Raw genomic sequence first — 26577 nt, forward strand, 5'->3', positions numbered from 1 at the left:
GGCATCTGGTGGCGGTGGGTGGGCAACACAAATTAGATTCCTGCAGACCTTAAACACCTCCTCCTAGAATGGCCCAAGCAGATTGTAACTAGGGATAATCCTGCACAGGGCCACAAGTGACACCTGTGTCACCTCAGTCCGTGTGGCCAAGGCACACTGATTGCTGTGCCAGGCTGGGAAATGGCACTCCACAGAAAGCCCCAGCCAGTCACTGGGAAATTTCCCACTTCTGAGTTTCCACAGCCTGGAGCAGTAGCATACCCTATCCAACTCCTGCAGTTACCTGCTCCTGCCAGGAGCTGTCAGGAAAAGGCACCAAATCCCGGAGCAGAGCCAAGGCGGCGTGTTCCGAAGCATCCTTGGCAAAGCAGCCAAAGGCTTCGCGGTGCCACAGCCCAGCCTACCTCCCCACCCCAAAAACCCCAAGTTTTACACAAATCCAGGCAGAAAGAGCTGCCACAGCCAAGGGGGGGAGCACATTCATCCTTTTATTGGTGCCACCGGGATGGTTGTGTGCGGGAACAGCGCAGGCACCCGAAAGGGAAGGAAGCAGCGAGTGCCTGAAGGGAAAGCAGGGAAAGGCTCCTGCCCGGAGCAGAGGAAGGGCTGGCATTGTGCCACTCAACCCAGCGTGTCTCAGGGCAGGGGGGTTGTGTCACTGCTGTCCCACGAGGGATTCATAGCCGTGGATTCCTGGGATGTGGCCAGTGGGAGGGACGGGGTGGGGGGTGTCCAAGGGGTCCGGCAGCACGGTGCTTCGCGCCGCAGCCGCGGCAGCGCTTTTTTGATGCCGTTCCTGCAGATTTTGTGGGAGGAAAGAAAGGAAACCGGGCGGGGTCAGGGGAAGGGATGGTCCTGCCAAGGTGTGGGGGATGTGTTTTCCAGCCTCTGGGCATCACATACCTCTGCATCAGCTTGTGGATGAGCAGTTGGATCCAGGGCGCCTCGGGGGTCACGCACACCCGCCTGTTCTTCTTCAGGGTGAGGCTGCAAGGCCACGAGGCCCCTCAGCCCCATGCACGTCCCTTCCCCAAAGCTTTCCTAACCCACAGAGAAAACCCCCCTGCTTCCTCGGCGTGAATATTTTGGGGCCTTGACCTGATGACCCTGAGCCACTCAGAGAGGGACCCGCTTGAAACTGGGACCAAGAGTCACCCCAACATTTATGGGCTTGCCCCATCCATGTACTTTTACACCAGTACCCAAAGGAGCAATTTACAGGGATTGGTTCCCAGGCTTTGCACTTACATGACCTCCTTCCTCCGGCAGTGAATGCCCGGCGGGGTAACGTCGATGGTGAGGATCAGCCCCAGGTTGACGACGTGGGCGGTGGATTTGATGCACTTGCACCTCATGTTGGTCAGCAGGCTCTCCAGCGACAGACCTGTGCCCCAGGGCAGCCCACACCAGGTCTCGCCCCCCCGTGGGGGAGGCACATGGGGACACTATCCCCCTCCCCACTATCCCATCCCAGCCCTGACACCCCACGGGCTGCTGTTCGTGGGGTTTGCAGCAGGGCTAATCCCTCCCAGCACAGCCTCAAAGCTTCTTTTCCTGTATATGGAAGGGGTTTAGCTGCAGGGTTGGAAAACTTAGCCAGCATTTTATGAATCGAACCCATTGCCCACCCAGCAAGAACCTGAGTTTTGTGGGGATCTGAAAAAGAAGCAGCTTAAACCCAAGAGGCAAAACCCGCCCTCTCCACCCCTAGTACCCCCCTCCAGCTTAGCCACAGGCTTTAAAAAACAAGCTCAAAGATAGGCAAGAACAAAAACTGAAAGCACAGCAGCTAAACCCACGCTCAGCCCCATCTGGGACTCCCAATGCCCCTGTCCAGGCGTTTGGAGGGGCCACGGATGGACAGACACCCAAAGGCACTCACCGCCCGCCGGCACCGAGCTGCTCAGGAGCAGGAGCAGGGCCAGCGCCAGCAGCCGCATCCTCACCGCCCACCCCGAGCTGTGCCAGGGCTGCTTTATAGCCAGCCCCTCGCCCCAGGGGGGATTTCACAACCCCCTCTGGGGCTGGGAATTGGGAGGACAAAGGGGCTGCCCTACGCCTCAACTTCCCTGCCGTCCTTCCCCCCCGCCGCACGTGCTGCCTCCCCGCCACAAAAAGCGGAAAACGCCGCCGACACCTCCTCAAACCCGCCGTGATTTTGGCCAAAGGCTGCTGCCCCCCGTGCCTCCCACCCCAAGGCCCTGGCATGCCATGTGAAAGGAGGCAAGGGACAGTGACAGAGGGCTGCCACTTTATTGGGTCGTGCCCAAAAGGGACACCCGGCGCATGGCTTCGGGATGGGAGAGGCTGGAAGCAGGGATGGGCATTTTTAAGGGTTTAAAGGCATTAAGAGGGGCTCAGGCAGAAGCATGCTCCCCTCTGGACTGGGGTAAGGCAACAGCAGGATGGGGAAGGGAGGCAGTTTTGGGCCCAGCACATCTGGCCGTGCCTCTGGTGGCAGCTTCCTCAGCGGGGAGCCTTTTTCTTCCTCCTGCCAAAAGCAGAAGGGGGAGCAATGTGTGAAGAGAGGTTCCCACGGGATGCCCCTGGTGCTCAGGGGGAAAGGGGAGCTTACAGGTGAGGGAGGTCCTGCAAGAGTTTCTTCATCCAAGGCGTGTCGGGATCCACGCAGACCCTCTTCAGGCTCTTGAGCTTAACCCTAGAAAACACACGACCCTTCAGACACGTCACTTCCCTTCCCACAAGGAAAACACGAAACCACAGCAGGTCAGGGAGTCACTTACACCACCTCGGGGCGCCGGCAGCTGCTCCCCACGGGCCACACCTCGATGCTGCTGTACCTCTCCGGCGGGATGAAGGCTCGCGTGCTCTTCAGGCAGCGGCAGCTCAGGTTGCCGTTGGCTTCCAGGATTGCTGGAGGGGCACACGGCCACGGCATCACCGCACCCACGGGCACACCCATCGTCCCACCAGCATCACCCACCCTCAGAGCCCGCACAACCCCCAGGGCCACCAGGGGAGGCTCACCTGCGTCCCCAGGGCGGTGGCACAGCAGCAGCACGGCCAGCAGCAGGGCTGCCCGCAGAGCCATGCCTGCCCCAGCCCCGGGCCCCGCAGCATCCCTCTATTTGAGCTGGGAAATAGGAGAAGTGAGGCGGCACGGGAGGCGCCGGGGTCGCGGTGGTTTTGCCCGAGCCCCGTTGCTGCTGACGGCGCTCGCTGAGTTTGCGATGCTGCCGATAAAACGCGGCTTGGGGCTTGGCAAGGGGCCCGGCTTCCCGAAACCGGCTCCGCTTTCCCCTTCCTTTCTTGGTTGTTTCCTCCAGCTCCGTTCTTAGCACACACAGCCCCAGCAGCCTGGGGTGCTTTTCTGTCCTGCATGATCGGGTATGACTCATTTCTCCTACAGCCACCTTGTCCCCCTGCAAGGCACGGCGCAGCAGCGCCCCGGTGACATTTGCTTTTGAGTTTTTTTACCCCAAAACTCCCATTCCTGACATATTTCCTTATTGGCCTGGATGGGTTTTTAAAGCCTTACAGCCACCTATAAATCCCAGCTCCATCACTTGGATGTGGAGCACTTTGGCTGGTTTGTCCCATCACACCATCACCAATATCGTGCCCTCAAATCACCACCAGGGGAGATAACAGGTTATGATGGGAAGGACCCCTGACAAGAGGGAATGGCTTCCTAATGCCAAAGGGCAGGGTTAGATGGGATACTGGGGGAAAATTCTTCCCTGTGATGGTGGGTAGGCCCTAACACAGGGTGCCCAGACAAGCTGTGGCTGCCCCTGGATCCCTGGAGACATCCAACACCAAGCTGGACAGAGCTTGAAACAACCTGGGATAGTGGAAGGTGTCCCTGCCCACAGCAGGGAGTGGGACTGGATGGGCTTTGAGGTCACTTCTAATCCAAGCTGTCCTACGATTCTATGTCAAACATAGCTTCAAAGCTAAGAGATCCAGGGAAAATACAACAGAAAGAAAAATCCCGAATTTTATTGGACTTGAGCTTCCGGAACAAGACAAGTCACATTGTGCCACACAACCCTCAGACACACACTCTGTTGCCGAGCACTTCACATGGAAAAAGTCACAAAGTCATTCCTAAAGAAGCAGGAGCAGCCCCTGACAGGGAACAGTTTCACAGTCCACAGGCAAGTACATAAACGAAGGATTCATATTCACACTGCTCCAGGGACCAAGAGCAGGGGAGAATCCCCCCACAAACCTGCCACAGGGCTGGGGGAGCAGTGAGGCACCCTCCCCACAGCCACTGCCACCAGAGCCAGACGTGGAGCTTTTGGGAAGGGGAGGAAGACAGGGCCAAGTGAGGAGCAGCCAGGTCTGCACACCTGGGCATCATCTGCCAACCTGCCTCGGCTCTGAGCACCAACTTCCTTAACAGGAAACCTATTTTTTCTTCCTGTGAAAAGCAGAAGGAGGAGAAACGTGTGAACACAGAGGAAAGTGGGTCTGGGAGAGGAAGCTCCTGCCCCAGCCGAGGGAAGTCGCTGTCGTGTCCCCAGGGCGGGCATGGCTCACCAGGATGGCCACAAACCCAGCACAGGCACAGCACAGAAGGGCAGCTTTCCCAGCATCAACACCCTACTGCACCTGCCACAAGCAAGCCCTGCTCCTGCCACTGCTCCCCTCATCCTGCTCCCCCAAACTGTTTTGGAAGTGCAGCACTGGGTGTAAGCCAGGGGTATGTAAGCCCACAGATGGGTCACGTTGGGCTGAACGCTGCTTTGCACAGCAAAGTGTTGCCCCTCATGGCTTTGGAAGTGGGTCCCTTGGACAGCAGCAGCTCTCTGTGAGCTCCTGGACCCACGAGAGCTTCCCAGAGCCATGGACGTGCTGGGATGCTGTCCAGGGACACCTGGGCCTGAGGAGTTCCCATCCAACAACTTACGTGCTGGCAATGCGCTTCAGCAGCTTCTTCACCCAGGGGGCTTCGGGATTCACACACACCTTCCCCGAGGTTCTTAACTTAATGCTGAAACACAAGGAGAGCTCCTGAGCATTCCTGTCCCCTCCAAAGGCAGGGATTCAAGCAGCCACAGCTGATGGGAGAGTCAGCTTTTCTCACAGCACCAAGGATTGTAGAAAGCTGCCAGAGACAGAGGAAGCCACTGCATGGCTGGGAACAAGCAAGACTCAACACATTCCTAGGTGGAGCAGACACTTGAAGCACAGAACACTGCTCAAAGACAGTTTTTTTTTCTGGAGATCTACAAATTTATCAACAGCAAGCAGCTACAAAAATCTGGGAAAATGTGTTATGGCTCATGCTGCCTCAGTGTCTGAGGAAGCGCTTCCTCCAGGCTGCAAACACCCCTGCTCCAGCCCAAGGAAATCACTCTTTCCCCTGCTGGAGAGATTCCTTTAGGCCCTGGGGAGCTGCATTTCTGCTCCTGATGTTTTCCAGCAAGTAAGCTGGTGGCATTTTTGGGAAGGTTTAGTTTCCAGCGAGGCTGGAGAAGCGGGATGGTGGCAGCAGCAGAGCCCTCGGCACTCACATGATCTCCGTGCGCCTGCAGCTGCTGCCCACGGGCCTTATCTCAATGCTCTCGTATTTCTTGGGACTGATGTATTCCGAGGTTGTCTTGGCACACCTACAGCTCAGGTTCCCGTTCACCTCCAGGATGGCTGAGAGAGAGAGAGAAGGTGGCAGCTTACAGGCACAGACAGGCTGACAGGGATGCAGCAGCTCCAGGAGCCAAAGGAAGTTCCCCCTTCCCGTGTTTTCACTGCAGGGAGCACGCCGAGAAGCTGCCACACCTGCACCTCTACCTCGATTCCCTGCTCCCAAAAGCTGAACCAGAGCCCTGCAAAGGATGCTCGTGCTTTTCCCCTGGCAAACAACGAGGCAAGCCCTCACTGAACAGGCAGCAGGATCCCAAGCTCCCCAGTGGCTCTGGGCGGAGGATGATGCCAGCCAAGGCACTCAGAGCTCACCTGCGTGGGCAGAGGGGGACATCAGCAGCAGCAGGAGCAGCAGCCACGGGAGCAGGGGGGCTCCCATCCTCAGGGAAGGCTCAGCCCCGCAGATGCAGCGCAGGAGCGGCGCACAAACAGCCCTATTTATCAGGGAGGGTCACGCTCCGACACAGGCACGGAGTTCACACCTCAGCAGTCACACCCGGCCAGCAGAGACACACAGAGCTGATGTCATTTCTCACAGCCCAGAAGCTCAGTGGTCAATATTTTTAACTAAACAGCCATTGGGACCGAGTGCGACGTTTGGATTCCCCACGCATCTCCCCCACATCACCCTTCATTCCCTTGAGCATTCGCCCCTCAGCCACAAAAAAAAAGCCCAGAATGAAAGCAGAGCCCAAGCCCCTGACTAAGCAGGGGGGATTTCAGCATGCTCAGACATTTACATATTTCTTTCTTGGGGCTATATTTTCCCCACGCTATTTTTGTTGCCTCTCTCATCAGCAAAAACGCCCCACGCCGCGCCAAGTAAAAACAATCACCATCTCCCTGCTTTGTGCTTCCACTCAAATCTTTCAAAATTTCACACTTGGCTGGGTAACTCGCCCAGGATGGCCACAGGAGCACCCTGTGCCCTCAGGAGTAGGTGGGATGGGGGCTTTGCCCTAAATAAATTCAGTCAAGTCACCAGTCGGGAAGCAAAAGGGGAAGGGGATATGTGGCCAGGCAAGGAGGAAGGAAGAGGGCAGAAGAAAAGAGATGTGGTTGTGTGATAATGTTGTAATTTGGAGCTTTCAAATCACATCAACATTTTATATAGCTCTTACCAAAATAGTAAATATTAAAAAAAGTCTTCCACTCAAACTCAAGCTGGGCATCTCTCTTGGAAAATCTCGGTTTTTTCCTCTGGGATGGGTCCAAAAGTCTTGTGAAGTGCTTGTCCAGCAGATGACTGGGGAGTTTAACTCCCTGTACACCAGGGTCACAGAGAGGCCAGGGACAATTTCCATGAGCTATTCCCAAAATCCTACAAGAAGAATGGGTGCCTTGCTGTCACAGCAGTGGAAGAGGAGATGGTCTTAAAACTGGGTTTTGTTTAACCCTTCCAGAGTTTTCAATTTCCTTGCAGAGACTTATTAGAAGGAACACAACCAAGACTGGTTTTGCTGGGTTGTGGCAGGAGTCTCTTGGAAAAAATGGTGAGAAAGGCAGCAACTTATCTGAGACATGACTGGTCACTTTCTGAAGTTCCTGACTACAAAACGATCCTGCTTTTTAGAGCTGGGAAAAAACAAGAGAAGTGAGAGCAACTTTCCCCAGAAAAGATGGAGCTGGAGCATTCAGCTGCTGCTCTTGCAGGACTGGAGGAATCCAGCAGCGTTCCTGGCAGTGCTTAATGAAATTGGTACAAGAAGAAAATTATCCCTGGACACATGCAACAGATGGATCACAACGAGCCAGATCCTGCCTCTGATTTGTGGCCACAGGGCAGGTGTCCACCTCCTGCCTTGCCCTGGAAAGAAGCAGGAGCTACAGAAGCATCACTGGATGGATTTTGAGAGGGTCTGTGAACGGGCTGGGCAGCAGCCACGGTGCTGTGATGGATGAGAAAGGTGTAACTGATGAATTCTGGGCTGGTTTCTCAGAAGGAAACGCCGCAGTCGTGGTGGTGGCTGGTATTTCTGCACAACAAGTGGTAATTTTGCAAAGGGAGAAGCAGGGTGAGGATGTGAGCTGTGACTGCACTTAAGCTGACTGCTTCCTGGATGCCAGGAATTCAGAAGAGTGGCCCTCAAGTAGGGATGTGTGGCGTCATCCAAGCCAGCATCAACTGAAACACATCCGAAGCACCCTCACAGCTTCTCTGTTTTCTGCAGCAGCTGCCCCTGTGCAGGCAAGGCTTTGATTTTAATCATTTTTAATCTAATTCTTACTGGATTTTTGTAATATTTTTTTCACCTGTAACACATTTTAATCCTTCCTGTGGTACCTAAATCAGAGGACTCCAAAAAACAGTGGTGCAAGCAGCACCTAGAGGCCACATGGAAAACCTTTTCCCTGTTTACCAGGATGGGCAGACACTCAACCCTAACGTCAGTGCCGAGGAGATGCAGCTCTCCAGCCCTTCAGAGAGGATTCACAAGAGGCTGCATCACAAACACCTGCAGCAAACAAACCTCTCAAAGAGAATCACTTGAGAGAAAGTCATTTTTCAGCTTACCCCTCCTTTGCCCACAACTCACTCAGGGCTCCTTGCAGGAGAGAAAAAAAACCCAAAAAAACTGTGGGTTTTTTTTTTTAAATTATCCCCCAAAAACCCCAACTGCAGTGAATCTTCACCACTGTGGTTTGTGGTCCATCACCTGCTTCAAAGATAAAGATGCTTCCTGCCCAAACCTGAGAAACCTGAAACCCACACATATTTCAGTGTCAACGTGAGAGCACCAGAATTAGCCAAAACCTAATGAAACCAGTCCAAAATTAGGTTGGCTGAACAACACATCGAGCTCACTCTTACTTGCCCTCTTCAAGTGAAGATGCACGACTTGCTGCTGATGCAAGGGGACAGAATTGTGCGCTTGGCCCATTTTTGGAGACAGCAGAGTGGTGTCATGACACCTCTGCAAGCAGGTGAGAAACATGCTCAATCTTGAAAAGGATTTGGTGCGCTGAGGGATAAAGAAGGGAATACGGTAAGAGGGAGCTTTGAAAGGGATTGGATAAGGAAGATGGAGAAAGGCTGGGAGCAAGGACAAGAGAAATTACAGAAGATTTAAGAAACGTAAATCCAACATTCCTGTCTCTCCAGTCCATCTTGGGGACCTCTGGGGAACAGCTTTCTGCTGCAGAGACAGCAATACAAAAATAGGGCTGTGCAGCCCCACGGCGGGGACAGTTTCTGGGAAGTCCTGGCCACCCCAGAGATGCAAATGGCACCGAGCAAGCGCAGCAGAAAAGCCCCAGACCGCCGTGCCAGCCCATCCTTGCTGCTAGAAAAGCACTGTGGGGAACACCCCGGCACCCCCACACTCCTCCAGAGCTCTCCACTCCTTTCCTGTCCGAGTCGCTCCAAAAGAAACCCACTGCAGAGCAGAGCGGCGCCGTTATTCCTCGGTGCCACTTCTGCCTGGCACGGAGGACGTCAGGCAGGGACGGCAGCCAAGGACTTTCCCAGAAAGTGTCACCAGGGCCGTGTGGCCCTGCTGGCTCCCCACACATTTGCATGTGGCACAGGAACCGGTCTAGACGCCGCAGGTGCCGCCGAGCCCGCGGGCGCCGTTGGCCATTTGCATCGGGGCGCCGTGGGACAGAGAGGGCTCGACCATGGAGCAAGGGGATGAGGAGGGAAAACCTTCATCCTGTGCCAGGAGAGAGCCAAGGAACAGCAGCTGGGGGTGCTGTAAGTGAGCTGTGCCTGGGAACTCAGCCCTGCTGCCCTCGTGTCAGTGGCACAAGGTGGAGTTCGACACATCCGCGCTGGATGGAGGAAGGTCTCTGGCTTTGAGCGCTTCCTTCTGGGGCTATGGAAGAAGCACTCCAGGTTTATTCACAAAACCAAAACTCCTCCACGAGCTGGGATGGTTCTGCTGAGCTCAAAGGCTGCCATGGCTGGAGCTGAGTTATTCCAGCACATTCAGGCAAGCACTTGGCAACAGCCCTGGCTCTCCAAGCTCTCCAGGAGTGCTATGGCAAAGTCTCCCCCTCTTCTCCTTGAAGTTTGACATCTTGATAAATGCAGCTAAGTTTGGCTAGAGTCTAGTTAAGCATTTCATATTTTTCCAATTATTTGTGGTTTCCATTTTAGTTGAGCCCATAATTTAGCTGTCTCCACATTACTTGCAGAATAACCCATAACTATTATTTCTGGTGGAGCTTAACATGGCCGTGACCCATTTTCTACTGGTTAAATCAGAAGACAGCAGGCCATCCACGGAAAACAGTGCTTCTCCTCAACCACACACAAGGGTAGAAACACACCAGGAACAGACCCAAACTCACCCATGCATGCTGGGCTTACACCCAGGGTTGTTATTTTCATTAATCTCCACTTAATGTTTTGAGGCCCCTCCTCTTCTTTCCAAGTGCCTCCCCACTTTTTTTCCCTGGGGGAAGATGCTTTCCCCACATTTCACCCACAAGCCACCATAGGAGTAGAGATTTTTCTATTAGAAAAAAAAACCCCAAACAAGCCAAGAGCTACAGTTCTCCAGCAGCAAGTAGAAGTGCACATGGCAAGGAGGGGAAATCCAGGTCTTCACTGAGAAGGAAGCTGCAGTAGCAGTGAAATGAGCAGCCCTCCCTTTGGAAAGTCCCTTGTCAACTTTTCTCTTGGAACCAGCACCCCTGAATCAGCACTCACACCCGGAGATGCTGCCAGAAGAGACAGAGAAACTCCAGCCCAACTTCTGCAAAGGACGTTAAATCTCAGCAGCTGAAAGAATCGATACTGAAAGGAGCTGTCTTGGGCTAAAATAACCCAGCATTGCCCAGATTTGGGGGGGTGAAAGAAAGGTGGCTGAGCACACAAGCCATGTCCCAGGTTGGGAGGTCACCAAGCTCCACCCTGCCAGGTGGAAACGGGGAGGGAGATGAAAGGGAGAAAAGAAAGGCTCCGGGAGACACATGAAAGTGAAACCGAGGAGCACAAAGCCATAAAACCCATGCAACCCGCTTTGATCTTTGCTCAGCTTTTATCTCGCCTGTCACTTAGCACACACACCCTGAAAACCAGCAAGGCCCAACGACTCAGGTCTGTCCCAGGGCACTGCCTTGGGTTAGATACAGAACATTCCTGAAGCTGTTTGGCTATCTCCCCTCCCTTCCATGCCCCACATTCCCGTGGCGTTTGGGGCAGCCAGGAGTGAACATTTCACCCGCCAGTCTGTATATCTGGAGTACAAGGAAGGCACTTGGAAAGATGTTTCCCAACATAACCTAAGCACAACAAAATGAGGGACTTTCCTCTTGCCCTGCAGGTTAGGGCTGGGGGAATGTGGGCAGCTTAAATGCTGGCATTGTGGAGGTACAAGGTTTAGACTTGCCGTGGCAGGAGGATGCTGTGTAAAAATAAATTTAAAACATACATATATATAGATAAAAGCACCACCTAGGTTCTCATTTTGCAGTGCATGCAGGCTCAGAGCTGGGACCACTAGAGAGCAGCAGACACCCTTGTCACAGAGAGCAGATGGGCAAAGAAAAACTGGATCTCCCAAGCACTCCAATCCCAGGCAGAGGATCACAATCCAAGCTAATGGACTGTAAAGGAAAAAGGAATGAAGGTGCTACCCATGTGTACTGTCATCACCGAGGGGATTTTTTCTCTGAGAAGCATTTCTGAACCACCAGAACTCAGATCCGTGGAAGGACAGATGAGGCAAGAGCTAAAATCAAAGAAGAGCTTCCTTCTCTCCCAAAACACACAGGCTGGTGCTCTTTGCTCAATTCCCAGGCAAGAGCAGTAGCAGAACTGGCTCGTCTTGATGTTCTGCAGCAAAGCAGAGTTTAGGGGAGGTTTTTGGGTGGGGAGAGGCAAGGAGGCATGCTGGAAATCCAGAAATGCAGGTTAGACCCCACAGGCCCTGCAGCAAGGTAAAGGGACCTTGAGGAAGATTGCTGCACGGATCACCCTCAGAGCTGAGGAGCACAGAGAGCTGCCTGCTTCCTCCTGCATGGCTGGGGGACTGGATGAAATCCACATCACTCCCACTTTTCCCAAGGCCAGAGTTGTTAGCATACCTAGAGTTTTGCCAGAGGCATGAGGATGCAGGCTGAGGTGTGCCCTGGCCCTATTCCCAGCTGGAAAGCTGGAGGTTAAGCAATGCTAAGCTGAGAAAGGAGCCTGGGACTGTCCAGCTGCACACCTGGGAACAGCTGGAAGCTGCTGAGTGCCACACAAATCCAGAAACACAACGGCTGGGGCTTCCCACTGGGAGCAGCTGGACAAGCAGAGCACAGGCTGCCTGCTTCTATTTATTGAGGGTATGATCCCACCCTGTTTGTGGTTAAACCCTGGCAGAGCACACAGTTGGGATCTCTCCACTGAATCCCAAAGAGGAGCAACAGTGGGATCCACGTTTAGGGGAGTGCAGGGCAAACATCTTTGCTAATTTCTCCTGGGGTTTTGTATCCCACAGACACGCTCAGCCCAGCACACCAAGAGCTAACAAGGGTGCCAGCCTGCAGTGTCAGAGCTCCAGAGAGGAAAGATGAAGGATGGAGAGCCTGTGCAAAGGGGGAGCATTTCCCCAGGGTTCATGCAAGCTGCCTGCCAGGAAGCATGCAGCCCTGGAGAGTGGCAGATAGAACCAGCCTGTCTGACAGTTATGTCCCAGCCACCCTGAGCCTGGTTTTTCCTGTCTGGCATGACTGGTTATCATTCCAGCTGGAGGGGAGTGATACTGGGAAAGCCACCCCATGGGACTGGAGGGCATTCAGCTGCTCCCCAGAGAGCGCAGAGCTTTGCAGGGAGTGTGGATGAAATGCATTTCCAAGCCAAACATCTTCAAAAGCTGGGAATTTTAATATTTGGGAAATTACAGCCAATGTAAACCAAGGCTTGAAGTCTACCCCACTGCTTCAACACTCATCCAGCCTTTGGAGGCAATTGCAACGGGCTCTCCCCAGCTGAACTCATCATGCTAGAGGAAATGATGTTTATCTGTCCCAAATTCACATGCCTGGGAGTGAGAGACCAACAGCAACACGAGAGGGTGATTCACAGCACATTTCCATCGAGCCCTGCCTCACCCCAAGCGCTGTCTCTGCTCTTGGGCCAGCCTGTGGAAGCGTTCAAAGGTCACGGTGCTAAATGCCATCGAGATATTTTTGCTGCACCAGCCTCAGGCAGGGCCTTGATGCCAGCAGACACGTGAAGACGTGCAGGAGGTCACAGTCCCCGCAGATCACCCGCCCATCAGTGGCCCTGCATCACCTCCCTCAAAGCAGAGCAATCCAGGTGAGGATGCACATCCACCGAGCCACCAGAGTCCCTCCTCCTCGCTGGAAATGCCACAGCTATGTGCCCTGCCTGGCTGATACTCCCCGCCGCTGTTTCCTCCCTTTCTACACTCTTTTTTCTCAGTGCTCAGCTATCAGGGTGTTTGCATAAAGAGGAGCACACTCACACCTTCCCTCCCCAGCCTCTCCTAAGGTTAGTCACCCTCCTGCCCAGCCTCAAGCCCACGTTTCTGCCACACCTAGAGAAAAAAAAACCCCTTCTTTTGAGGCACACGTAACCAGAGTAAATTCTTGCATTTCAGGGTCACTGCAGCCACTTGCACATAGAATCCCACAGGTTTGTGTGGGAAGGGACTTAAACAGCATCCATTTCCACCCCCTGCCATGTGCAGGGACACCTTCCACTAGCCCAGGTTGCTCCAGGCCCCATCCAACCTTGGACGCTTCCAGGGATGAGGTAGCCCACAGCAAGTTACAAGTATTTAAAATGGAAATAGAAATGCTGTCCTAACCCTAAACCTCTGTTCTGCAGACACTGTTTCACTGAGAAAGGCAGGCTGGTTCAAAAACACAGTGGGAAAGTTTGCATGGAAAAAGCAGAATCCTGGCTCTGCTCCTTCCTCCACTCATTCTCTCATTATCCTTCTACTCCCAGCAAGACAAGACTGGTCGGGCACACAAAATCTTACACCTCTCCCCAGAAAGAGCAAACCAGAAAAAACAAGACACAAGAAACCCAAAAGGCTGTTGTTGCAAGTTCACAACTGCTCTCCACATCCCAACTCCACCAGAGAAAACAAACCCTTCCCCTTAAGACCACCTTTCCAGGCATTTAGAAAACTGCTTGGCACAGAACTCTAACAAAGAGTGAATTTCAACTCAACTGCTCCCACGACAAGTTGCACTGACACCAACCAGCCTGTGCTCCTCAAAGCACTGCCTGACAACACCTGGCCAGGAGAAACACTGTGCAGACAGAGACTTCTGCCTGCCCCTGAAACAAGGTGAGGCCAAAAACCACGTATTTCTACGAACAAACAAGTTCCTGTTGCAATCCAACAGGAGCCACCAGATAACCACAGCAAAACAAGGAGAAAAACTGTGTGTACTCACAGAGGGAAGTGTGACCACGTCAGCAGCTGTGAGAGGAGCAGAGCAGCAGGAGCCCTGTCACCTCTGGAGCCAGACTGTGCCCCCCAGGCCTCTCTGCTGACCAAGGTGGTCGTGCTCCTTGGGGCTCCCACAAGCAGCAGGAAGATCATTGCAAGGATCTTCTACACCTGGGCTCAGCTGGGAATGATCATGCTGCCCAATTCCTTGCAAAGCATTCCCACCTGAGGGGAATCTCCTTTCCCTGCCCTCCTCAGCTACCTGCTGATAGGAGGCAGGTGGAAATCATTTGAGCTAATGAGAAGAAGACAAGTTAGTGACATTTTACCCTCAGAGTCCTTTCCTAGAGGCTTCTGCCATGCCTTCTGAAATGTTTTAGTAAAATCACTCAATCACTGCTGCTTTCAGAGGCACAGGAGTACCCTTTCATTTTTGCCTTGCTGCTCTCTTCCCCTCTTTGTAGCAAAGCTTTTCAGCACATGCCAATCCCTGAAGTCAGAAAGTAGTTTAACATTAAATTTGTGCCCAAGGAGCCAAAAAGCCCAGGATTAACAGGCTTTGCTTTCCTTTCATTCTGCTTCCACACTTCCAGTGACCCATTTTACACAGCCCTGAGGGCTGAAGGGGCTCTGAAGCTAGACTTTTTCGAGTTGTTCATATTCCCACAAAAATGCAGCTTGTTTTTCCCTAACCGTGACAAACAGGATGCACACTGTAAAAGAGGTGGTTCCTCACTATTCCAGCCACTTTGGGGCAGGTTACCCAGGACAGAAACAGAGTTCAGAGAAGTCATTATTACAACCCTCAGTAGGCACTGAGAAATATTCCAACTGCCCTTATTCACACCTAAAGAATAGGTGTTCTTGCTAGGAAAAGGCCTCCCACAGGATTAGCCCCATTCACAGTCCCCCTCTCCATCAGGGGGCTGCCAGGCCTGGGCCACGTCCCCTTCACCCACAGTGCCATAAATACCCCAGATAAACACAATGCCTTTGTTTAAAACAAACCCCCTGACAGGCTGCACTTGAAAACCTCTGTCCCAGCTGATTTATCTGTCAGGGAGGCTCCTTTTCCCCAGGAGGGCATGGAAATGCTCTCACGAGGTTCAAATAAGCCATCACACTCAGGTAGCTTTCCAAATGTGCTTGGAATAGTTTATTTTCAGGCCTATAAAATCTTATACTCAGAGAATCTATCTTTCTCTGGCTTTGCTAAGGCATAGGAAAGGGTTTCTCCTAAACACCCATTCCCTGGAAATCGTGCTCCAGCCTAGATCCTCCTCTCTGCACGTACAACCAGCACTGCCAGTCAGCTCTAAAAATGCTTGTGACTGGAGATAAAATGGTCAAACAGAGATCCTCCATCTCACACTTTGTGATCTTTGCTTCTGTCTACTTAAAACTTTCTGTTAAGACACAAGGTCTGGCCAACTACTCCTGGCTCAATCTACAGCAGGGTATTTCCACTTCTGAAATGGAAATCAAGACACAGGCCCAGGCTCCAAATGCAGATTTGAATTTGAGACTTCCTGAAGTTCAGGAGCACTCTGACTTGGATTTCTTTTAGCCCACAGGAAGGTAGGACTGCTTTGCTTGCTTGTTTCCAAAAACTTGTTACTAAAGAGAACTTGCTCAAGCTCACATTTGCAAAACCCAGGTGTTGATTATATCCAAAGCCTTCCCTTTGGGATAACCCTAAGATGTACAAGACATGAATTTTGGAGCTCATACATCTCTTCAGAAAGCAGAGTTGGATGGAGGTGTGCAGTGACTGGAAACATAGGAGGAAAATGGTGCTCCTGTCTGGCAATCCAAACAGCCTCCCTAAATCCCCTCTGCTGGGAACTTCATCAGTCCTACCTGAGCAGTACTTTTCAAGGAATTCCCTACCTGTACGCATCTTGTTGAAGGAGCAATCCCTGCTCCAACAGCAAAGTGTACAATTGGACCCCAGTCTGGGTTACTGCCAGCCTGGATGAGATGTTTCCAGGATCCCACGAGGTGGACTGGCAGCCTGAGCACAGAATGGATGTGGTCCAGACTAAAGATTTAAGGTGAGTGTGTTGAAAGATCTGTGGCAAAAGCCTGCCTGTGGAGCTCCCTACCTCAGCTTTTCCAGCACAAGTGAATCCTGGTATCCCTGAGTGACACAACAACAGAAGGACTAATCCAGCCCTTTCCCTGCTCCGTAGCCAAGGTGACAGCACAAGGCTGAGCCTGGCAAATGGCCAGGCCCAACTTGGCACGAAGGTGAGAGGGGTTTTCCAAGGTGGTGGGAAAGCAGCTTCCCTGGGCTGGGTGAATTTCCATGGCACAGACACACTTCTCCAAACCCAGCCTCTCGAGGCTGGGTTTGAGGCAGGGACAAGAGGAAGGACACACAAGTGCATGCTGATGTCAGCCACTTGAAAAAGGACTTTGATCTTCAGGGCTGAGGACCCAACATCTCCGAGGAGCAAGACATTTCACAAAGCTTTTTATCTGCCTTTTATGTAACGAGGCACACAGGCCATCAGTTGAGGGGTGACAGAGCACTGTCACCTCCTATTGCTTATTAAAATAAGTTGTTCCCTGCTGCCAGCTCGAGGAATGCTGCCAAAAGATATAAACTGATCCCAGAGCAGCAATATCAAGCCATGGCCAGCTCAGATTGAAGTGCCCCACACGCTGCAGCATCTGAAAGATGGGCCTGAAGGATCTGAAGGAAGAGTAACATGAAAGCTTTGACCCCAGCGAAGCAGAAAATTATTTATGACCACAGCCAGCAGGGCTTTCAGCCTCTGAGGATGCAAGGCTTTATAGGAAGAGTGCAGCCCTGTGACTCCAGGTGGACCTTTTGTTCAGGGATGAATCCCAAGGGCACGCCCAAGGCAAGGCTTCCATGGCAACTGTAGGCACAGCCTGTTAAACAGAGTAGGACAGTCAGGGAATTCTCCACAAAGTCTCTCCCCAATAAGTGTGGCACTACTGCAGATTTCCAGAGGAACACCATTAAAATGTACATCAGTACAGCACAAATAGGACTTATTTAACAGCCAAGCAAGCCTTCAGCTGCTTCCCACAGAAATCCAAAGCATCCCAATCTTTTACACTGAGAATTACACACTAGCTACAGCTGCAACAGCTGTCCAGCACTCAGCTAACTATGGAAAAAGCACTGGACATGTTGTATGGCTGTGCCTTCCTCACTGCCTGGCACAATAAAGTGCACAGGTTTTTCCCACTGGAGCAGAAATCTGTGTTTCCACAGGCACTAGGAGCCACAATGTCCCTGCACATGGATCAGAGGAGAACACATCATCACCTGCCTGGGGTTAAAGAAAACACCCTGAAAACTAACAGGGAATCAGACAGTGCAAAAGTGGATCCCAACCTGGGCTTGTAAGAATACTCCAACAGCTATTCCAGTGCCAGCTGGAAGCTGTGGAAGTAACCAATCCATGTGCACATCCTGGGACCAGAATAATCCCAAATTCCTTCAAAAGGGCCCTGTTTTATTTTATTTCTCAGCTGATACTCACAGCTCACTCTGCATTTACAGCACTGAGTGTGGGGCTTTTCCTGATAGCCCAGTCAGGATAACGGTGGCAGGATTACATTTAATGGAACAATAAAAGCTGAGGAAAGCACAAGGCACCACACAGCTGCCCTGTGGATGCACTGTGCCAGTATCTTGGGCAAAGAGCTGGCACAGATACCACACCCATCCTCAGATCATCTGTGGCACAAACCCTCAGACCACTGGCCTTGGCTTCTGTCATCCTGCCAGGAGAAAGCCAGGGATCACCTCCAGTGCTTTTGCTCCCTACCAGAGTTAATAATTGAGCTCTGGATGCCAAAGGCTTCCTAAATCCCTGACTCAGCCACTGCACATGACAGGACCACTGTTTTGACCACAGACATGTTTTCCAAAGTTCCTTGGAGACTCTGGATTACAAACTGCACTCTGACCTGTGAAACATTTGACCCCCAGCTACACAAAATCCTTGCAGAACAAGCCTACAGGCCCTTGCAAAGCCAACAGCCTGCAAACCCTGCTTCCCCACGAGTCCCACACATCCCACCTTTCCACAACAGCTCTGCCATTCCCAGGTTTGAGCTGATTTATCCTTGACAACTGAGCACTACAGCAAGGAGCTATTCCTGGCTTTGCTCTGCAAGGGGAACAAAGGAAGAGAGAGGCTCAGGAATACACAGAAGGTCAAGGAGGAAATGGGGAACAGAGGAAGGATCTGCCTTTTGCCTTCCTAGGCCCAGGACAAAATTACCCTGGACCACAGGCTACTCTCCTTCTTCTTGACTTCACTGTGTGGAAACAAAGCCAGTGCTGAGCGCTCCGGAAATCCCATCACAAACGTTTCCTCCATTTAGGTGTTTAACAGTGCTCACGTCTCTGATGAAGAACCTGCTTGCTATGGCCAAAAAAAACCCCACCAGCACTCTTGGAAGGAGAAATTAAATGCTTCATTAATTCAAAAATGGTTGAAATTGCAAATCAGAACCAGAACGTACAGGTCTAGAGGCAAGATCGCTAATAATTCATGAGCGAAATGCTATGTTTATGCAACACTAAGGATGAGATTTTAATTGCTTATTACTCTAATTGATTTCATTCAGTTGTTATGGCAACTTTCTGCTTTCAGGAGATGTACTACACCAGCCACAGCACAGCCATGTGACACCCCACAGCTGCAATGTGTATTTTAAGATAAATAATACTATATATGTGCCAAGTATTTACTGACTCCCATTTTGCTGAGCTCCAAAGCCCTGACAGCCACGTGGGATCACAAGAATAACTCACTCACCTGTTAGTCCAAGCAAAGAGATGGCCTGAGACCACTCAGTTCTACTTTCCCTCAGTGTATGCTGCTCTAAATTCAGAGTGCTCTAAGCTCTGACAGGAATGTCCCTCTTATTCCATCAGAAAAAAAGGGGGGAGCTTTTAAGGACCAGGGTCTGAATGCACTGATTTATTCTGAACGCTTTATTGCTGCGTGTCACTTGTCATATGTCAGCAAGTGGTGGGCAAGTCAAGTTTCCTGTTTAAAAGGCCATTATTATAATGATTTAATTATGGAATGACAACTCACCAGGAACAGAAGTGCTTCCACTACAGATCCCTTGTGGCCCAGTCCAGCCAGAAGAGAGCAGTAGGATGACATTTCAAGATGCTCTCAGAAAGCTGTGTGGACTTTCCAGCATTACGCTTGCAATAGGTTCAGCAGCACGGGGAGTTACATCCCAGAAAATGGACACAGCCAGGAGTTGTTTCAGGGGATGCATTCCCCACAAAACCAGCCCTCACCCAAACCAGTCTTACTGACAGAGCAGTTATGAAAAGGAGCATTTAAACCCCCGGGAGTGCAAGCCTTCCAGGTTCCACCACGTGGTACAGGCAAGTCCCAAACAGCACCCAAAAGCCACGCACACCTCTGCTGTGACAAACAGCCGACCACCAAAATCCCCCTTCTCTGGGAGAAGCTGAGGGGACCCAAGGGGCACCTCAAGGCTCCACCACAACAACAGCAGCAAGGACAATTCCTGCAGAACCCACAGCAATCCAGCTGGCATGACCTTTACCCCCCTGCAGCAGCTCTGGATGTGCCAACATGCCAAGCACAGCGCTCACAATGAGCAGGGGACACCTGTGCAGGCTCCCTTTTCTTACCACAACTTCTGGGAAAGCTGGAAGCCAGCTGTGGGATCACACACCCTGCACAGCACAAAAAAAAAAGGAAGCCAAAAGCTTCAAGGAACCACTGCCACTCACAGCAGGTAACAAATACAGCACTTGGTTTATTTTTGTTCTCAACTGAAACAAGACTCAGTGGGTTCCTTACCCAAGCACTCCTGAAGTGAGCAGAGACTTGCAGCAAGAAGTCTTCAGAGGTACAGTATTTGTATCATACAGAGTACACAATAAATTACTATCTACATGCCACAGACCTACAAAAAGTTACATACAATGTAAAAAAATACAGTATTTTCTGCTCATTTTTTTGTTTTAAATTTTTTTTCTGTACATTTTTCTTTTTAAATTTACATTTTCATATACACTTTTTGTAAACTTTTGTGTGTTTTTAGAAAACTGAAACCACATAACAGTTATGGACTTACAGCATCACTCTTACCTTTCTAAAGCAACGCTGGCAGCTACAAAACAGCTTTTAGCTTGTTTGCTCCTTCATTTCTACTTTGGCACCACCACACCTCACACCGTTACTCTGAGCTACTTTAGTCTCCTTTAGCCACGTCCTCACCAGGGAGAAACACAATTAGACTGGAATTTGTGCTTTGATAACAAAGTTCAGAAGAAAAAACCATTACATTAACTACTTCACCATCACATTTACCTGATATTTTACTGCGTAATTTCAACTTCTCCTGCACTAACTGCTTTACATCAGCATGCAAACAAGTCTGATTATGACTCAATCAATAACATGAATATACTGAAAAACAACTACAAGGGTTAAATATTCAAAGGAATGTAGACTTAGCAAGGCTTACCAAGTTAAGAAGTCTAAGCTAATAGCATGGATCGACATCTTAAGATTTGAAACACACTGAAGTGTACAATGTGAATTTCAGTGTAAAAACATCTGTACTAAAGAAAACATGGAATTACTCCTGGCCACACAATTTGTACTATCTCAAAGTGAAAACTATATTGACTAGAAACCTCCAGCTTACCACACATACTCCTGGTGTGAAATAGGGATCCCTGAAGTTTATAAAAGCCAAGCCTCAAAAATTGCTACTTGGAGTACACAAGCCAAGACCCTGCTGAAAAGGAAAAGCAGTTTCAAGGTTGGGCCCATTGGAGAGTCAATCATTCCAGCCTGGCACTGTGTACATGCTCCATGTAACCCACCCAGCCACTTGGATCTAATCCCAGAACAACACTCCCAGAAGGAGTGGAGGTGCCCTCGAGAGGGACTGCAGTCCAACCTCCTGCTCCAAGCAGGGTCAACACTGAAATCAAGCCAAGCTTGGGATTCTGTCATGAGGAATCCTGAGAACATCCCAGGACAACAACTGCACAGCTCCTCTTGGGCCTCTCCCTTGCTTGACTGAACCCATGCAGCAGATTTCTTCCACTAACCAAGAGCTTCCCGTTTATGTCTTGGGAAAGCTTCTCACTCTTGCTCCATGCTTCCCAGGCAAGACCCTGAAATCAGCTCAGGTGTTGAGCTGCTGAGGATTTTGGACCCTCAGGTACAGAACTACATTCATGGCTGTTGACAACAGAACTGTACAACAACTTTTTTTTTTTTTTTTTTAATTCCTTAAAAATACAACAAAAAAAAAAAAAAAAAAAAAACCAAGGCAAGCATTCAAAGCATTGATATACCACAGCAAGTTTTGCCTTAATACAGTTTACAGATCACCACCTCATTTATTATTGCCAAAAGACTCTATGGTGCATTCAACACTTCAGCCTAACACAGTGCAGCCTCAGTGCTAAGAGTGACAGCTGTGAGTTTGCCACTTGGCTTTAGGTTTGAGTTCAAAGAAGAAGGTGCCTTCCAGATCACTTGGAGGAGAACTGCTAAGGCTTTCTTCCCCGCTGCTCATGTCTTCACAGGAGTCTTCACTAGAAGGAACAGTGGGAAAGGTAATTTTAACAAAGCACAACCCCTTCAAAGTGGCAAAGCACTCCTCAAGCCTGGGGTTTCTTGCACACTTTTCTGTTGCTAGTAGCAACAACCCACATCTAAATGCTGCTCAGCCTAAAGCTCCTTAGGGCTCCTAAAGCTGAAATCCCTAACAAGGCACAATCCTCCTGATGCCAACAACATCCTACTGATCAAGAAGCCAGTGTTCCAGACAGCAAGCATCAATTCCTTCAGGAGACTGAAAACCTTTGCAAGCCTTCCTTAAAACCAACAGTGCCTCCCCCCACCCGGCCAAGTACCCCTGAACACCACAATGACAGCTCCCCCTCCTCTCCATGTGCTGAAGGCATATTCCAAGCCCAGCAATATTCTCAGAGCTAGCACTTTTTCCCCATGTAGCAGAGATTAAGCCATAGTTATACAGACAAAAAGGAGAATTCCCAACAAATTAAGCAGCCAAGTGTTACCCACCTCTCACTTCCATTGAAGCATCCACCCTCTGGGATTGTTGGCAACTCGGGAACACTGTAGTAACTGTTCTGTAGGTTTTGGGCTGTACGCCTCGAAACAATCCAAACCAGCTTTTTGTGATCAGGCTTGCAGCATTCAGGAGAAGAATAATCTGCCAGGCATTTAGAGACCAGCTCCCTCCAGTAAAGTAGGTCACTATCACTTATCTGAAAAAAAAAAACACACCAAAAACCCCACAAGTTAGTCAGTCTGTAACACACAGGCTCTCAGGGTAACTCCTGCCTCCATTTTACCTTCCTGGGAAAGACCTGGGAAAAGCATCAGTCAAGACAGAAGTGAGTCATAACCGTGATACCTTTGTCAAAGCTGCTTTTAAAGGTGAACTACCAACTCCTACACACCTTCCAGACAAGTCCCTGCTCAAGGTGGAGTTAGGCTGACAGTTTGCCTGTCAGTCCTTGTTATCATTTTCTTTCTCACTTCCAAAGGAGAAACGAAACAAAGGTTATTCTATTTTAAAATGAAATAGAAATTTTTTTTTAATTCCATTTTCAAATGGAAGCAAAGTTTTTTTAAACTGCTTTAAAATATAAGAAAAAACTTTAAACCACCATTTTAAAATAGAATAATATTGTACTTTAAGGAACTGCTTCTGTCCCTTAAGAAGCTGGGATTGTTCAATCTGGCTGTAAGAGTGAAAAGCTGCTTCTAGGCCATCAACAGAGGCAGCACACAGCTAGAGGCCATTCATCCTATTTTAGTTCATAGGATATCCTGAGCTGGAAGGGATCCACAAGCATCGTGGAGTTCAGCTCCTGGCCCTGCACAGGACAAACCCACCAAGTCCAGCCTGTACCCAAGGCCACTGTCCAAATGCTCCTCGAGCTGTGCCAGGCTTGTGCTGTGCCCATTCCCTGGGGAGTCTGCTCAGAGCCTGACCTCCATCCAGGGGGAAGACTCTCAGATGATAATAATTAAACCCTCAGGTTTAATTAATCAGGCAAAAGGAATAACCAGCAGTCCCAGAACAGACTGGAAGTTTCTCCAGACCACACAGCCAGAGCTGTACGAGTTCCATCAGCTGCCTGTTAAAGCGTGCTTTGTACACACACTGGGTCAGCAGTTCCTCTGATTTTATACATTTAAGCTTATTTTTTAACTGCTTCTTTCAGCCAAACAGAGCCTGTAAGGTCACATTTAGGGAAGCATTTAAGGGACCCCTAAATGTACCAGCATCAGTCTGAAAAACAATCCCCTGAAAGCACTCACCTTTGAATGCTTTTGAACACGCAGAAGGATCTCCAACAGCTCAACAGATTTCAGAGTCTGAACTTCCAGAGTGAGAAGGCACAAGGCCAGGACAGATGGCTGAAAGGACCAGAAAACAGCACTCAGCACCACAGCCACCACAAACCCACTCTGCAGCTACAAACAACCGCTTCTACTCACTTTTGCTTTAGAGAACACCAGACGGCAGTTGCAAGCTTTTAGCTGTGCTTCCAACTTGTCCAGATTCAACACTTCTTTCCTGTGAGACATGCAAGAGAAGAAGGGTCTGCATCAACAAGCATTCCAAGCACTGAGGAGCTGCCTCCCCTACAGCCAGGGCTGCAATCGTCCCAGAGGGGATTAAAAGGGGCTCAGCAAACAGCAGCGACTCACCTTTCTGAGGTATGACAGAGTACAATTGTATGGTACAAGTGCAAGAAGGTTAAGGCAGTAGTAGCTTTAAATTCAAAGTGCAACTTTTCTGAAATTATCTTTTCCATCCGTTTCAGGTCGGACACAGTGCATTTACATTGGCTGATCCGGATGAGCTCGTGAGCAGACGGGATATTGCATTCCTCCTCCACCACACGGGCCGCCAGCTGCATGCAGCACACTCCGATGCAAGACAAATGCTTGGGTTTCACCTAAAAACCAGAGTACATGCCGTGAATGCATCACCTCCCCAGCAGCACTGGGCTTCAACACCAACTATTTGGAATACCCAGAGTTTTAAAAGCTGCTGATCTCCACCAGAGGTGGTGTTGGCCAGCTCCTACTCCTCCCCCCAGCCACAAACAGCTCCATCACTTCAGCTGCTGAGTTCCATCACCCTGGTGATGTTCCATCACCCTGGCTGCTGAGGCAGTGAAGTCCCAGAGCTGAGCAGCCTCTCCTCAGGTTGTTCCCCAGCAGGACACTGCAGTTCCCTGCTCCTCCGAGCGGCAGTGCTCGCCCAGCCTCACTCCAGCCCACACAAATCCAGTCTGAGCCTGTTCGGGGCAGCCCCATCCCTCCACAGCTTGCTCCTGCCCCTCTCTTCTCTCCCCTCTACCCCTGGACATTTTGTGCCACTTCAAGGCCAGTCCGACCAGAGAACTGACGCAACTTCGTTTTTTCTGCTGATCTAATAAGGAGGAACTGGTTTTCCTGCCTTAAAGCAGCACAAACACGATAAAAACATCCAGGAAATGATCACTTGGTGTCGGTCCCAAGGCTAAGCTAAGCTTTAGCAGAGCACCCAGAGACAGCCTCTAACACTTAGTGGTTTGTTTCCCTTAATTCCTCCTTTCTCTGACATCTACACGGTGATGGTTACAGATTCATTAGAGGAAGTAAACCAAGCTGCTGCTTGTCTTTAGAGGTGAAAGGAACTGCACTCAACTCCAGGTTCACAAAGGAGACCTCGGAGCTGCTGCTGGATCAACAGCCACCCTTGTACCTTCATAAGAGCCAAGAATCTGTCCAGAATGTTGACAGCCAAAACAAACGTTTCCGTTGCAAATCCAAAGAAGTTGGTCAGACTCCAAAGATCTTCCACCTTGGCATTCCTTTGTCTTGGACACAGAGTGTTCTCATTCTATGGCGAGAGAGGCAAAGTCAGAATTACTCCGGGGCAGCAGCAATCGCCGTGCCTCACTCCCTAAATCGCCTTTTATTTAGATCGAACAGAAGCGATGTTTCCCTTAAACACTTCATTTCACTTGAATGGAAAAGAAAATAAATTCAGAGACTGAGGACTCAAATCACACCCACGGTTCAGAGATTACAGCCAGGTCCTGAGTCTCACTGGTGCAACAGCCAGCACAACCACATCTCCTACTCTCCACTTGCTTCTTTTAAGACACATTTAAGACTTATTTAAGTCACCTTAAGGCATACACAGTGACTCCTGCCCTTAGAAATTACCACACCGCTCTCTGCCTTGCATGTCAATATTTAAGCAACAGCTCTGCTTTCACAACAAACAAGCAGACTTATCTCCGGAATTTTTTTTTTTTGTTAAATATTAAGGCTCTTCCCAAAGAACTCACAAGCACTCGTAGGCACATAATAAGCCAGCCCCGAACTCAGTAAGGAACTTTGGTCGTTAACGTGAAGATGTTGATGGTCTATTTACATTTTGCTGCTCAGCACTGAGGTTCTGGGTTCATTTCCCGAGGCAGCGCCAATGAAAAGCCGGTGCTTCCCCTGTTTGTTACATCTCACCTCCCCTGCAGCGGCAGGAAGCTCCCCCGACGGAAACAATACACAAATCTCGCTGCTGTGCTCACTCCAAGTTTAAACAATGAACACTAAACACCTAAAGTACTGAACGCCTTGCCCTGCAGGTCGCAGCGCTGGGATAAGGTAACGTTAATACCTACAGACGAACGCAGAATTAAAACAAAAGGCAAGCGGCGCACACAGAGAAAATAATTAACTTTCCGCAGTTAACGCGCTTTCAATTCCCTTAGCCGGAATTTTCCCTGAAATTTTCTTTCTGCCCTGAGGAGCCCCCCGACGCCCTCACCCACCTCGGCGGCGCCCTCGATGAGGCTGAGTCCCTTCTCGCGGGGCTGGAACCGCCCCTCCAGCTCCAGATGGAGGTTCAGCTGCTTGAAAAGCCACAGCGCCTCGCTGCTCATCTTCCCTTCCCTTCGCCTCCTTCCCCTCCGCAGCAGGGAAACAAAGGGGCCCCCTAAACCGGGGGGCGAGGGGACACCGGGCCCCCCCCGCAGCCCTCACCGCTCGGGGAGGGGGAGGCGAGCCCGGCTCCCGTCACCGCGCGGACGGGGGTGGGCTCGGCCGCTGACCCCGCATCCAGGCAGGGCGGCCTGGACCCCCGCGGGGAGTCACGGCACTGTCACGGCACCATCCCCAGCCGCTCCCGTCCGCCCCGGCCCCGGCCCCGCTCCAAGATGGCGGCGTCGCGTCCCCGCCCACGGCTTCTGTTGTCCCGCGCGGAGTGATCCCCGCCGGTGAGGCGGCGCACGGAAGTCAAATAGTCCGCCTCCAATCACGTCACCCGACGGTGTCCCGACTGGTCCCCGAGGTCCGGGGAGGGCGCGGCCGGATCGCGGAGCTCCAGCTCAGCGGCGGTCGGAGCGGCACCGCCCTGCTGCGGCGGGGCGGGGAGGCCACGCGGAGGGACACGGCGAGGGACGCATCACGCCTTTAAAGGGACGCCAGAGGCGCCTCATCCGTTTTGAAAAGACCGCCCAAACCCTCCCGCGCGCGGATTGGTCCGCGCTTCCCAGCCG

At 51.0% G+C, this 26577-nt stretch overlaps 4 protein-coding genes across 4 annotated transcripts; all 4 read right to left on the bottom strand.

The window, feature by feature from the left end:
• Positions 1–491: 491 nt before the first annotated feature.
• LOC121349315 (interleukin-8-like) lies at positions 492–2096 on the bottom strand. Its single transcript, XM_041459584.1, has 4 exons — positions 1883–2096; positions 1249–1384; positions 904–987; positions 492–796 (listed from the first exon to the last, which is right to left on the bottom strand). Exons 1-4 carry the CDS (start codon positions 1938–1940, stop codon positions 637–639), a joined length of 438 nt encoding a protein of 145 aa, XP_041315518.1. The 5' UTR covers positions 1941–2096; the 3' UTR covers positions 492–636.
• A 140-nt stretch (positions 2097–2236) lies between these two features.
• Positions 2237–3052, bottom strand: LOC121349312 (C-X-C motif chemokine 6-like). Its single transcript, XM_041459582.1, has 4 exons — positions 2989–3052; positions 2745–2874; positions 2576–2659; positions 2237–2491 (listed from the first exon to the last, which is right to left on the bottom strand). The coding sequence occupies exons 1-4, from the start codon at positions 3050–3052 to the stop codon at positions 2467–2469; spliced, it is 303 nt and encodes a 100-aa protein (XP_041315516.1). The 3' UTR covers positions 2237–2466.
• Positions 3053–3838: 786 nt separating this feature from the next.
• LOC121349310 (C-X-C motif chemokine 9-like) lies at positions 3839–12725 on the bottom strand. Its single transcript, XM_041459576.1, has 5 exons — positions 12658–12725; positions 6735–6859; positions 5487–5616; positions 4880–4963; positions 3839–4390 (listed from the first exon to the last, which is right to left on the bottom strand). Exons 1-5 carry the CDS (start codon positions 12723–12725, stop codon positions 4378–4380), a joined length of 420 nt encoding a protein of 139 aa, XP_041315510.1. The 3' UTR covers positions 3839–4377.
• Positions 12726–19755: 7030 nt separating this feature from the next.
• CCNG2 (cyclin G2) lies at positions 19756–26243 on the bottom strand. Its single transcript, XM_041459629.1, has 7 exons — positions 25852–26243; positions 24777–24914; positions 23732–23982; positions 23519–23597; positions 23339–23437; positions 22070–22275; positions 19756–21576 (listed from the first exon to the last, which is right to left on the bottom strand). The coding sequence occupies exons 1-7, from the start codon at positions 25960–25962 to the stop codon at positions 21444–21446; spliced, it is 1017 nt and encodes a 338-aa protein (XP_041315563.1). The 5' UTR covers positions 25963–26243; the 3' UTR covers positions 19756–21443.
• Positions 26244–26577: the final 334 nt, after the last annotated feature.

The sequence above is a fragment of the Pyrgilauda ruficollis genome, unplaced genomic scaffold, assembly GCF_017590135.1.
Source record: "Pyrgilauda ruficollis isolate IOZ18807 unplaced genomic scaffold, ASM1759013v1 scaffold139, whole genome shotgun sequence".
Taxonomy (NCBI): domain Eukaryota; kingdom Metazoa; phylum Chordata; class Aves; order Passeriformes; family Passeridae; genus Pyrgilauda; species Pyrgilauda ruficollis.